At 42.9% G+C, this 14,651-nt stretch overlaps 1 protein-coding gene across 5 annotated transcripts in view; it reads left to right on the forward strand.

Moving 5' to 3' along the window:
- MCM10 (minichromosome maintenance 10 replication initiation factor) overlaps window positions 1-14,651 on the forward strand; it is a 150,028-nt gene that overhangs the window by 106,358 nt on the left and 29,019 nt on the right. For 4 of the 5 annotated variants that reach the window (XM_085895050.1, XM_085895049.1, XM_085895051.1 and 1 more), the window contains 3 exons: window positions 2,393-2,528; window positions 6,817-6,944; window positions 9,499-9,612. In XM_085895050.1, coding sequence (XP_085751176.1) covers window positions 2,393-2,528; window positions 6,817-6,944; window positions 9,499-9,612 — 378 coding nt within the window. Of the gene's footprint in view, window positions 1-2,392; window positions 2,529-6,816; window positions 6,949-9,498; window positions 9,613-14,651 lie in introns of those variants that run through there. The other variant, XM_085895053.1, reaches the window with a different exon arrangement.

A 14,651-nucleotide genomic window follows, 5' to 3' on the forward strand; every position in this document is an offset into this window, starting at 1 on the left:
CCAAGAAGGAACTTTTTGGCATCAATGCAAAATGTTTCGTTTGGTGCAAACTCAACACAGCACATCACCCAAAGAACACCATCCCCACTGTGAAGCATGGTGGTGGCAGCATCATGTTATGGGGATGTTTCTCATCAGCAGGGACTGGGGCACTTGTCAGGAGAGAAGGGGAAATGGAGGGAGCAAAATACAGAAAAATCCTAGAGGAAAACCTGCTGCCATCTGCAAGAAAGCTGAAATTGTGATAGTTCACCTTTCAGCATGACAACGACCAAAAGCTACACTGATATGGCTTTGAAACAAAAAGATAAATATCCTTGAGTGGCCCAGTCAGAGCCTCAACCTAAATCCATTCTAAAATCTGTGGCATGACTTGAGATTGCTGTCCATCAACGCTCCCCATGCAACTTCACTGAGCTTGAACAGTTTTGTACAGAAGAATGGGCAAATATTGCTCAATCAAGGTGTGCAAAGTTGGCAGATACCTATCCCAACAGACTCACAGCTGTAATTGCTGTCAAAGGTGCTTCCACCAAGTATTAATTCAGTGGGGTGGACACTTATCCAACCAAGATATTCTAGTTTTGTATTATTAATTAATTTTCTGAAACTTTTAGAATTTGTTTTTTACTTGGAAGTTGTGGGTCATGATGTGTAAATAAAGGTGGAAAAAGTCTGATTTAATGCAATTTAATTCCAGGCAATAAGGCAACAAAAGGTGAAAATTTTGAAAGGGGTTGTAGACTTTCTATAGACACTGTATCTATGTATATTTATATAGACTGTATATAACACTGAAAAACTTGGGTGGATGGTGAACCCTTATCAAGGTGAAGTTCTGGTCGACACCTGTGAGTACGTCTATTAATTACGTACTGTTTGAACGGTAAGAATGTCTATGAATTACTTATTATTGGACCTTTACTACATCTTTTGATTACCTCCATTAATTATAGACTATTGGAACATACCTTTTAGACATGTAGACCTTTAGACACCTCGACCTTGTAGATGCAAATTTCTCCAAAATTCGTGTTATGGTTTTAAGCGTGATGAGAAAAGGAAAATAACCAATTATTATTAAGCTTGATTGATAATCATTAACTTGAAAAGTAAGTTTTAGCATGTAGCACGATGTATTGTTACAACCCTTTAATGGGAAATGTCTTCGAATACAATCACTATTATTGCATTTATGTGCTCGAACATGTATCTATTTTGTGTGTGTGTGTGTGTGTGTGTGTGTGTGTGTGTGTGTGTGTGTGTGTGTGTGTGTGTGTGTGTGTGTGTGTGTGTGTGTGTGTGTGTGTGTGTGTGTGTGTACATATATATATATATATATATATATATATATATGTATATATATATATATATATATATATATATATATATATATATATATATATATCCATTTGCATTTTCAATGGCCTTGTATTTATTTACTGTTTTGGAAGGTTCCCAGTCTGCCAAGTAAAAGACCCTCTCCCCAAAACGTACTGATCTTCCAAATAATCTTTAATCTTTATTCAGTAGAATAGAATTAGCTACTATTCTATTTAGCTTATTAATATTAAGGGATCCTCATATATTAAATAATTATATGCTGGTGTCTGGAAGCTGGAGTCTCGCGTTAATGGAATGTGTGTTTAAATAATGCCTGTGTTCTTGAATTCTTATCACCTTCTGGTTGTAAAATTGTTTTCCAGCCTTTGAATTCAATCTGACCTCTAAATAACCACTGCCAAAAGGTTTTTGTGTGATCTCTTCCCCAACCCCAAAAATTCAAGCCTCAGTCATTACCTTGTCTTGAAAATCACCAGATATCATTCCATAATCTCATCCTTCCCTGCTTTTGCTTATTATATATGGAACTCAAGATCCATGTATTAGTAGGATCATAGGATAAAGCGTGTTGCTTGAATTTCCTCTGATTTCCCCATCATAATGCATACGTATTAAATAAATGGTTCAACTGTACAAGAGGAATTGAATTCTTCGACAACCTCTTAGACTCCCCCCCCCCCAGAACCCGAAGACTCTTAGACTGTTTATAACACTAACATCCTTTAAGACCCGTAAGACGCTTCGACCCTTTCGGACCCTAAGACACTATAGATCCCATTTGAACCATTAGTCCCGTAAGACCCCATAGATCCCGTTAGATCTTCTATCTGAGGGCCTTCTGCAATAACACTTGAGGGTCACTACCTCAGTACCAAACCACCTCTTCTATATAATTATGTTGGTAAAAGTTTGGTACCTTGTATAATAAAATATAATGATATGCAATTGATGTTTGTGTTTGTTGTTTGTTGTCTCAAACCTATCTTTGTTTTCTTTATTTTTATTATATGCCCCTTGTCCCCTTCCCTCACCCTGCCTCACCTGGAAGCTGGTAGCTCTTGGCAAGTTACGAGCTAAAGGGCTGAAGTTGGAGCGTGAAGACCCCAATTCTTTAAAGAGGAAGAGGACAGACAGAGATGTCATAACACTTCAAGATCGGGTGGAAAGAGGACTCGCCACATCAGGTCAGATCATACTCCATTCACATCATCATACTCTATTCAAAATCGCAGCAACAAACTCTGTCCAAGCGATTCGGATGCCAGGGCGACCATTCTATAAACCCTCCTCCCCCACCACAAGTGCCTCCCATAGCTAAGACTTTGTCAAAATATGACCCTCTTTTATCGTGCTGCACTCAGAGTTCCCGAACTCCAACTTCGCGAGTTGCCCTTCCGAGCTGACTCTGTGTCGAGCTGTGTTTGTTTGTCTACTCAGAAAATAACTTTGATATTGTGCTGTTGCATGAAATGAAGTACTGTAGAAGTGCATATTTTCATGTTGCATACATTTCGGCACATTTCGCGCTACAACAGAGAAACACTAATTTAACAACACGTGAATATACAGTATTTGCTTTTTAAAATATTTTAAAGAGAAATTACAAGATCAGAGGGCACAAAAAATTCCCGTGCCATGCGCATACAGTTACCATTTGCACCGTAGTGAGTTGCAAGCAATGTGCTTGGCCAGCACATGCAGCGTAGGTCTACGCTGTTCGTAACTCCATTACTGTACTTCCATAATTCACCATAAAATATCCTTCATTATTTTAAACCAATTTCAAAAGCGGAAGAACTTCAATATTTTGCCAAACCTTCAAGCTTTGTTAAAGCAGGACTTGATGTACCATCTGTACATGCCACAAATGAGGAAATATTGAAAGCAAAGCTGGAACTGGTGAAAATCCTACATTCGCTTGTGGTAACAGCTATGCTGAGGCCGGAGATTGGACTGAATAAAAATATCCAATGCTCCTGGAGAACATAAATTTACTCATCCCTGCATTCAATTATATATCTATTGATTTCATGTACTTTATTGTACTTTTCCTTCATATTTTACAATCCGTATTTCATTGGTTCCACACAGTACTTCATTGGTTCCATTACAGTGCTGCTTTGGTTCTGTGATTTATTTCGGGTTCGTAAACATTAGTTTATTGTAAAGTGTGTTTTGATGCCCATTTATCTTCAATCATGGTAACTCCGCAAATTATTTTCTCCGTATCTAAACAGTCACTGGGGTTTCACATGGTTAACATTGTTGAGATTGTCATGTGTCTTGTGCTCGTTCCTCGAAAGGAAAAATGCGCAAACACGTTTCCACGTCGTTCAGCATGACAATTTTGCACTTCTTCAGGGACTTGTGTTTATAAAATCTGCGAGAGCTGTAAATCACTCTCCAGGATTTTTAAAAATTAATTTGCAAGAGTGTGTTTGCTTAAGTAAACTGTACGGTGCTTACATAGCCCACGTCACCGCTTTGCCATGGTACTTCAGCATGCGTAAACACGCGGCTTCTCTACCTGCACGGGAAAATTAGTGTGCAAATCGAAAGTAGCCCAGATATAAATAGCTGACTGCTCATGTATAGCAGAAGTGAAAAGAGGGGGGGGTGTTCTGTGTACAAATTTTTGCCAGCTTTCAGTGGTGAATCTTGCTGCATATCCAAGATACAAACTTAAAATAAAAAAATTGCAAACTTGTCAGAGTTCCAAGTTGATCCAGGACCCAGCAAAGTTTTGACAAAATTACCGAGCCGGACGCGAACCGAGTTTCGCTTGGCGAGTTTTTGTTACCGAGTCCCATCAGTGTGTGCGTGCGTGCATGCAAGGTGCTGTTTTTGGCTATCTCCACAAGTGGGTATGTTTCAGGAGATTGAACGGAGACCTACCATGTCTTAAAGTATGTGCGTGCATGCGCTTCTGTGCACGTGCATAGGCCATAACCTTTTTACCATTTGAGATTTTGTCAACATATTTTCAACAAATCTATATTATGAGAATATGGAGAAGTATTAATAACACGTAGAGGTACATTCAAAGTACACTGCCCTCATGCCAAATAAATAAATAACAAATCCTCCAGTGCGCGACATTCCCAGGGTGCCTTTGGTGCCCGACGATGCCACCTTATAGCACATGGAGACAGAATTGGGAGGGAGTGGTGCACTTCTGAGGTGATTGTGTACAAATGCTACTTAGTTTATGTGCACAAATGTATGTACTTCTGAAGTGAAAGTGTACAAATGATACTTGCTTGTCGTGCAGCACATGGAGATGGAATTGCGAGAGAGTGGGGAACAATAATTGATTGATTTTAACTGATTAATTGCATAATTAAAAGAAATAAATAATAATCACAAAAAATTGATATCTTAAACAATTTGCTCGTAGCATAACAAAACCACCACTGTTTCAGCCAAATCTATAACTTTTTGAAAATCAAGTAATTAATTGATTCATCAATAAATAAAAAGTACCCTTTTATAGCCAAATCACTCGTTCACTGTTGTGTCCAAATTTCAGCTTCCAAGCTCAAAAGGTGCCTGAGATATTGCCCAGATGAGAGAAAATAAATAAGTAATGAATAGATCGATAATAATTATGTAATTGATCAATTGATTGATCAATCAAAAATTTAAAAAATACTGTTTTGTCAAAGCACATCTTCATATTTGTCTTCAAATTTCAGCTTCCAAGCTCAAAGGATGGCTGATATATCGCCCAGACAAACAAGAAAACAAACAGTAAAAACTGAGTACTCCCCTCCTTCGGCGCCCTGCGATAACGTCATGCATCGCCTGGATATGGAATGGGGAAGGAGCGGTGTACAGTTGGGTTGAGATGTCAAAGGGCAAAGTCACACTAAGTACAAATAGGCCGCATTACCCAGTCTGCAGTGCAGCACGAGAAGACTGAGTTTTGTAATTACCTGCGCCCGCAAAGCAAAAAGCAGGGGTTAAGTGATCGGTCGCGTACATGTGCCATACGTACGTACATGTCTGCATTTCAAAAATCTATTTTCTCAACAACTGCTAGTCTGATTGACCCTAAAATTTCCCAAATAGGTGCCCCCCCCTCCTCTGCAATTGTTGAAAAAATTGTGAAAATTTTTTTATCTGCAATTGTTGAAACCGCTAACCGATCAATGCAAAACTTTAACTTTCTGTCTGTCTGTGTGCACGATATCCCAAAAAGTTGTGGACGGATCCGGATGAAATTTTGTGGACAGGTTGGGTGTGTGACAACGATGAACTGATTAGGTTTTAGTGAAAATCCGGATCGGACTCCGAGAATCTTTTAAGTGATTGGTCACCATTGGTTACTCACCGTAGTGGTTGGTCACTATTGGGCCAAAAATGATAGACAGCATGATATCTCAAAAAGTTGTGTCCAGATTTGGATGAAACTTGGTGGACAGGTTAGGTGTGACCACACCAAATTGATTCAATTTTGGTGAAAATCCGGATCCGACTTCGAGAATTTTTAAAGTGGTTCTTCACCATTGAGAGATCGGGCTCAAAAACGATATATAGCATGAAATTTCAAAAATGTATTGGGCCAGATATGTTCTCGTGGATCAGGCATTATGGGGTGGAGGTATGCGTTGTACCGAGGGCCCTTCTAGTTAACCTCCGCCATCGAAGATCGGAGGTTACGGTTTTCACCCCTTTCTGTTTGTTTGTTTGTGAACAGTATTACGGAAAAACTCCTCGATGGATTTCGACGAAACTTGGTGGGAGGGGGGGGAGTTAGGAATGGTCCAAGGATCATGCCATTAGATTTTGGACTTGGTCCCCCCCCCCAAAAAAAAAGTTAGAGAAAAAAAATTTTTTTTTGCATTTCTAAATGTTTTAAGTGATTTCCAACCCCCCACCCAAAAAAAATTAGAGAATGTTTTTGCATTTCTACATGTTTTAAGTGATTTCCACCCCCCCTCCCCCCAAAAAAAATATTTAGAGAAAAAAAATTTTTTTTTGCACTTGTACATGTTTTAAGTGATTTCCAACCCCCCACCCAAAAAAAATTGTTAGAGATAAAAAATTTTGTGCAACTTTTTTTTTCAACAAAATTTCGATTTCTTTTTTTTTGCATTTCTACATGTTTTAAGTGATTTCCAACCCCCCCCCCCCCCCAAAAAAAAAATGTTGGAGAAAAGAACTATAACTCTGTCAGCACTGTTGACATCATATTTAATGAATAAGATATAAGGTTCACTTGAGTGACCCAGCAGTGTTGGCGGCGGAGGTTTTGCACTCTCCCGAGTGCTCCCCCTCTAGTTTAATCTGTTTTCATCGAGTTTCGTTTGACTACATAGCGGATACGGATGGGTTATGCATTTTGAGATGCTTTCTAGTTAAATACTGTAATCTTCTTTACTCCATGGAAGTATTGAGTTGCACAAGATCTGTCCACATGGTTTGTTTTGTTTTGGTTTGTTATTTACAACATATGGTTTGTTGTGGTAGGTTCCGAGTCTCCTGAGGAAAGCAGCTCCCAAGAAAAGCGGTTGCACAATGAATTGGAGTTTCTGCATTCTTCTGACTTCCAGGACATTCTGCGAGCGAGCTCGAGCCATGCCGATATGGTGGCACAGGCATGTGTGTTCTCTGCTCAAATATCTACGGTGGCCTTGCAGTAATGTTTCACTCATTACAAGTTTATTCTGTAAATGTTTCTTCAAAAATTGAATCCTGTTGCTGTTCCACATCATGAGACAACTTGCACAATTCTCATGATGTCTTGCACTGATATGACTGGTTCTGCTGTAACTCTTGATAACAACATGAGGACTTGCTGACTGGGAAAATTGAATTTGCAATTTTGTGTCCAGTAGTGAATCCTGATTTGCCTTTGGGGCTGCTACTAGCTACACAGCAGACATAACCAGGGAATTCCTTCTTTCCATTCAGAAATTGTAAGAACCAGATCAAGTGTAATAACCTTTTCTGTTGCTCAGTTTTTGACACCCAATCCAGTGGTGAATGGTTTCTGCATGTTCATTTATGTGAGATCTGTTTTGAGTCGTGTGATTTTATATTAAAGGGTCGGTGTTTTTATCATGTGCTGTTAAAATCGCATGTTTTATTGCTGACGAGGCCGAGTGACAGACTCCCTCTTCGTGACGTTTGAAAACGATTGTTGTTTTTGGTTGCCTTTGAGTTGTCTTTTTTTTGTGTATGAAATTGAGGCTCGTAGAACAAGGTTGTTCAACCTGAAGTAGGAATGCGATTATGGCACATGAGCCTTTGAATTCTGCCAATGGCATCTAAGGCCAACTTCACACTTGGCTCATTGACTTCCTTTGCTGTTGTTGCCAACATGTGGCTCTCAACCGGACCATTTAATCTCTTCTCCCTGTCAAGGCTGGAGTGCCCAGAGGCAGTCTTCTGGGAGCAGTCATATTCCCAATGTTCATCAATGATCTTTGACTCTGGAAAATCCTCTTCATCTCTGTGCTGATTATTCCACCCTGTGCCGAACCATCCCTCATCCTTCAGATGGATATGCAGCAGCCTCTTCCCTCTCTGCAGACCTTGATAAAATTATGAGATCATCAAACACTTTGAATATGTCTTTCAATCCTGACAAATTTCACTCTTTCTGAAAGGACTGACTGGTGAACCCTTCCAACTACTTTCTTAATCCTCTTGAAGAAATTGACTCACTCAAACTTTTGGGGCTCCCTGTTATTCGCAATCTTTCTTGGAAAAAAACACATATCTAAGTTGGCCTCCAAAACCACTCGCCGACTGGGCATTCTCCATCATGCAGAGTCTTTCCTTGGCACATCTGAACTTTTATCTACCCACATGTCCTTCATCTGCAGCTTGATGGAGCAATGCTGTCCCCTCTGGGCTTGTGCCTCTGTCTTACACCTTGTTTAGCTTGATGCCGTGGAAACCAAGGCCTTCAAAAACATTGGAATCTCCCATGAGTAAGCTGAGTATTTGGACCTATCACTTTCACATCACATACAGATTGGTGCCTCGGTGTTCTCTGTCTTCAACCTCCTCCTTTCTGGTCTTGCACCCTCTGTCATTTCCGTGCTCTCCCTTCCCACTCCCGTCCCCCAAGGTTTCTATAAGGGCACATGTGGTCTGCCAGTAACCCCCTTCTAGTGAAACTCCAAAAGTCCTTCTTCACTGACCACTATCACTAATTCACTCCTCATCTTTCCTTCCTGTGGAACCAATTTCCTCGGTCTCTTTAATCTCATTCCTCCCCCTAGACCTTCAAGACAGCCGGTCACCACCATCTCAGGTCATCCCTATCATGCCCAGGCAAAAATAACATTCCTTTCCTGTAGTAATTCTCTGCAGACTACTGTAGTACATGAGATCACAACTCTCATGTACTATAGTTCTAATTGTAGCATTTTTGCCTGGGTGATCTTTTCTACTCCCATTAACCCTCCCCAGGCCCACCGCCTTCCAAGTTTTTTTTGTTTGTTTGTTTTTTTCCTTCTACTTCTGTGATTGAGAGTTTGTTGCTGTATCCATCTTGTTCACCTCCTGTGTCCTTCGCTAGCCTTCATTCCTCCCCAAATCCCTTATTTCTCCGTGTCCCTCGATTTTGTCTGTCAACCGTGCTGTTTGTGTGTTCCCCACCCGCTCTCTTTTTACTATTCTTTTTGTCATATTACGTCCTGATGTATTCTGTGTCACAGCTCCTCCATGAGCCTCGACAATGTATATTAAAAATGACTGGTATGGGTTTTATTTTTGATCCAACGATTAACTGTAAGACTGGAGGGTTCACTGGCAGAGTGTTGCATTAGAAAGTGCACCAACCACAGGATGGGTAGTTAAACTTGGGTTCTGCTTCCATTTGTTGTTGGTGAATGTGAAAGATCCCATTGTGGATTTTGATTAAGGGCAGGCAGGTTTTCACCTACATCCTGGCAAAATGCTCAATCCTTGTCAGAACTAGCTCCAGTGGAAAGGCAGGCCTGGCCAACCAGTTTATGAAAAACTTGGGCCAATTTTGTGTGCCCTGAGCTGCCGAACCCTGATTAAAATGGGACATGATGTGTGGAGGTAGAAAAGCAAATCGATACAGCACACCGTACCTAATCCTTTTATATGCATGAGTTTTTCTCTTGAGAGGTGAGAGGATGGTTTGAGTGATGTGTTGATTTCTGTGAGCAGGCTGATGAAGAGTTACAGCAGCAGTACTTCCACTCATTGGAGAAAAAGGAGCAGCTAGAAGAGAAAATGAGGGACACCATGGAGGTCCCATGTCGGGTTGTTTCTTGCGCACAGGTGTGCGGGATCGGTTGTTGGAACTAAACATGCTGTGTTGTAACAGTTAGCTACTGGTATTTTAAATGCGAGCTACTTGAAACGATGCATGAAAATTATGAGGGTGGTTGAACCTTTATTGACTTTTGTTAATGTAAGGCGGAATATCATGTTTACATTCGTAATTTTCGAGGGAATTTGTCTTTTTAGTGTTGGCATTCAATACTCATAATCACGCATTTCCTGCATTAAAGTACGTGCTGAGAATCAAGATGTTGGGAAGGCAGGATAATGAAGAGGTGAAATAGGAAACTAGAAGGGCACTCGGTAGAGCGCATACCTCCGCCTTGCAATTCCTGATCCGCGAGGACATATCGGCCCAATAATTTTTTCAAATATCATGCGATGAATCTTTTTTGGCCCTATTTCTCAATGGTGAAGAAATACTTTAAGAAATAATTATTTTATCCGGATCCAGATTCAGATCTTCACCAAAATCGAATCAATTCATTCTTGTCGCACACCCAACCTGTCCACCAAGTTTCGTCTGAATCCGTCCATAACTTTTTTACGATATTGTGCGATATATCGTTTTTGGTCTCATGTCTCAATGGTGAAGAATCACATAAAATTTCTCGTATCCAGATCCGGATCTTCACCAAAATCGATTCGGTTCATCCTTCTCACACACCCAACTTGTCCACAAAATTTCCTCCGAATCCGTCCATAACTTTTTTACAATATTATGCGATATATCGTTTTTGGTGTCATGTCTCAATCGTGAAGAATCACATAAAAATTTCTCGTATCCAGATACGGATCTTCACCAAAATCGACTCGGTTCGTCCTTGTCACACACCCAACTTGTCCACAAAATTTCCTCTGTATCCGTCCACAACTTTTTGAGATCTTGCACACAAACAAACAGACAGACGGGGTGAAGAAATAACCTCCTTCCACCTTCGGTGGCAGAGGTAAATTATGAAATGTCTTGTCAATCAGAATGGTGAGCCTGTTGAAATTTACAGACAGTTGGTTGTGCAGAATAGTGGTGATTGCTTGTCAAAAATATCTGTGTTAAAAGAGCACAACTGGCGTGTGTTGTGGCACAACAGATTTTTGTCGACCGAAATTCTTGTACTTGCTTCACACATAGTCTAAATAATCAGATCACACAAAAGCTTGCACAATGACAGGATAAGCGACCTACTTTTGAGTATAATGCCGCATCAGCGGTGTCCATTAACATAAACTCCTCCGAGCTGTCCTCTCGTAAGACCCCCACAGATTCTGAAATGGCCCCGCAGATTCTGAAACAGAGTTTACTGCGTTAAATCTTTCAACTACTGTTTTCCAAAGGTCACCCAAATGGCAGCCGAACCTGGTGGTGCAGCAAGCGGTTGCAAAAGACGGGAAAACATGTCTTAAAATTTGTTTATTGAAAAAATAAATATGGGGATAAGGGGTAGACAAGACACAAGCAGTAAAACGGATGAACCAAACGGTTGACGAGCACAAGTTGGGATGAGGGCATACCAACACATACAAGGAGAGAAATAACCCATTATGGTGCTAAAAATAAACACCTGTACTCGCACAACAACGGGAAATGAGTGAGGACTTGAACAAGGGACAGTATGACCCGTGCAGGCTGGTGCGGCGCATGGCAGGAGACTGGTGATGAAGAGAGCGGTGCTGCCTCTCTAAAGGTCCGACTGCAACAACAGTGTGGCTACAGCCCTTGTAAACTTTGGGACCGACCAAATACACAGCGAATCACTTTCATTGGCCGCCCACTAATGTGGGCAGCACCTTTGTTCAGTCCATCCCACCCTACAGTGTGGTTTGAGAACAGTGTGCCACCCTCAGCCACGGCCGTGATGTTGCCTTTAAATGTGTGTCGTGCATTTCGGTGCCTTCCTGCCCAAGTCCTCACCCGGCCTCGCTTGGAAACGGGACATTTTGCACAACAAACTTTCTCTACACTGTCTTGAAGTTAACACTCACTGCCTCCTCAGTACACGTTTTACAATACGACTTATTTCGAGACAAATAGCTGTTGCAAGAAGAATCTATGCTATGCAATAACATGGTCCGTATTATTCTTCACACAACGTCGAACTGTTTATCCCCCCAAGTAACAATAGTTTGAAACAAAACTGCAGGTAAATTTGAAGCACCATTGCTGCACTTGAGTTTGAACACACATTGGGACATACATCTTTAAGAGTTGGATCCAAGGCCCAGTTGATAAAAACTTTTTGAAGTTAAATCATTTAAATTCTATAGTTAGATGCAGGTGAGGTCAGGTATGGGGGCATGCATTCATGCGGAGCAGCACGTCGCTGCGTCCAATTTCCACCGGTACTCCAGGGGCCTCCATATGGCCATTCCCCAGGCAGACCCCTGGCCCATCCCCATCTCCTTGAGATGCGGATCAACCTGCTGTAACCACGAGGCACGTGGTCGGACCATTGGCTTCCTCCACTCACGAGTCTCCCTCCCTGAAAGAATCTGGTGAGCAGTATCAGCGTCAGGAAAACGGGCCACATATCCATTCAGCCGCAGCTGAAGCTCACGGGCTATGCAGGTAACAAATCTCATTTGAGTCTCTCTCAGCAACCGCTCATTGGACACAAAGTCTGACCAGCGATAGCCAAGGATTCTCCGAGGAGACCTGGTACCAAAGGAATTGAGTCTCTGTCTCAGATCCCTGGTCGGAGTCCAAGTCTCACATCCGTAGAGCAAGACTGGAAGCACCAAGGACCTGAAGACTTGGACTTTTGTCCTCCTGCACAGGTACTGACAGCGCCACACCCCATGATCCAGTGAATCCATGACTCCCCAGGCCCGACCCAGATGTCTATTGACCTCTGGCTCACAGCCAGCAGAAACACGAATATCACTGCCAAGGAAAGTGAATCTCTCCGTGACCCCAACATCCTCACCACAAACAGGTACAGACAAGATAGCAGCATCGGAGATGTCGTTGAAAGCCTGGATCTTCGTTTTGACCCAGGAAACCCATAATCTCAGCGGCTCCGACTCCTCATTCAGCACCTCGAGGGTCCCCGAAAGGATCTCCAGAGTCTTCACAAAGATGACTGCATCATCTGCGAATTCAAAGTCAGAGATCTTGACATTCCCAAACGACGCAGCGCAGCTTGATCTCTCCGATATCCTCCCCAGAATCCAGTCCACATAAGCGCTGAAAAGTGTGGTGGCCAGCACACCCCTGACAAACTCCAGTAATAACGGGAAACAAGTCGGAGATGATGGTATCACCTCAGGACCAGAGTATCGTTCAGACATCAGATTGATCAGTTTTGGTGGCTCCATATGAAGACATTCATGTCAGGTCAGGTTCGATCTGTGACCTGCTACAGGTACGATGTAAACCTGTACTCACCTGTTCCATGGTCGGGTTGTCGGCGACTAAACCGTCTCCCCCACCAGGTTTTCTGGTGAGGAGGGTGTTTGGATATGGACACCCAGCAGGATTAAAAACAAAAAAACTGGTGCTCCTGCCTCCCACCTTTCTCGGCTTCACGCTGTCGAAACCAGGGCATTTAAGATCATCGGCATCTCACGCAATGAAGCTGAGTCTTTGGGCCTCTCACTCAATCACCGCAGGTTGGTCGGTGGTCTTTCTGTCTTCTACCGACTCCTCTCCAGCCTTGCCCCCCCTGCTCTCTCTGCGATTTGTCCCCACCACATTTCCACAGGGCGCTCAAGGTCCGCCAACAACCCCCTTCTGGTAAAACTACCAAAATCACGAATCACTGCTCATCTTCACTCTTTCATTCCTCTTTTTTTTCCCGCCTTTGGAATAAACTTCCTCACTCTATTCTTTCCCATTCTTCCCTCCAGGCTTTCAAAACAGCTGTTCACCACCACCTCTTATCTTCCCCCATCCAAATCCTCGATCTTTTCTACCCCCGATAATCCACCCAAGCCCACTTCCTTCATTTCTCCTGCTTTCCTTCCTGAAAGTCCCTGAAATGTCCATCTTCTCTTCGCCATGTTCCCCGTCCCATCCCCATCCCTCTCCCTTCCACAGTTCACCTAATGTGTTTGTTCCCCACTGTTTTGTCCCTTCCACTCCCACCCCTCTTGTCTCATGCCTCCTTGCTGTGAGTTGTGTGTTAGCTCTCATACGAGCCTCGACCAAGGTATACAAAAAAATAAAAAATAAAAAAAAACCTGTCAAAGGGCGGAGGAGCTCCTTGTGAGCCAACGGCCATCCATATCTAGTGTCCAACTGTGTCTGCGGACGTCCTCCTGCAGTTGGGTTACTTTCATTAGGAGGTTGGTGGCAGGATTTGCACTCCGGCCACCGTAAAACCCATCATTCTGCAAAACGCAAAAAAATCTGAAAACCTGCTCCGTGGGAGTACCTCCTGTGCAGCTTCCCTTCGCAGGGCAGCTCACCGGATGACGAGATTGGGGCAAAGCCTTCGGGACCCCCAATCTTTGATGATAGGAGGGAAACCACGGGGTAACATCCCTGGGTCAGATTGCGGGAGAGTGTGTCGGAGTGGTGCTGAGGTGTCGTCCACCAGACGGCGGTCTCCTTGGGTTAACCTGAGGCGGTCCCTTCGGGTGGGTGCCTGGAATGTCCTATCCCTAAGAGAGGATGATCACCTGTCTCTGTTATCATCTGAGCTCAAGCGTTTGGACATCGGGATTGCAGCTCTCTCTGAGGTTCGGAGACCGGATTGCGGAGAGAAAATGGTGGGTGGTTACACCTACTATTGGTCTGGTCGCTCTGATGGTTACCATACCCAAGGAGGTGCTGCAGCTGTGTCCAATAAGCTGACCCCAATGATAATTGAGGTAACACCGGTCAACGAGCGTATTATGAGATTAAGGATTCGTCACTCCTTAGGTGTCATTTCCCTGGTCTCTGTTTATGCTCCGACTGAGGCGCGTGATCTCACCGTGAAGGATGCATTCTACGCCATGCTCGAGTCTGTGGTTGATCAGTGCCCCAGACGAGATACACTTCTAGTCTTGGGGGATTTCAATGCATCGACTGGAACTGATAGGGATGGTTATGA

Source organism: Eptatretus burgeri, chromosome 9, assembly GCF_056783735.1.
Source record: "Eptatretus burgeri isolate ZD-2024b chromosome 9, Ebu_testis_v1, whole genome shotgun sequence".
NCBI classification, from domain to species: Eukaryota; Metazoa; Chordata; class Myxini; order Myxiniformes; family Myxinidae; genus Eptatretus; species Eptatretus burgeri.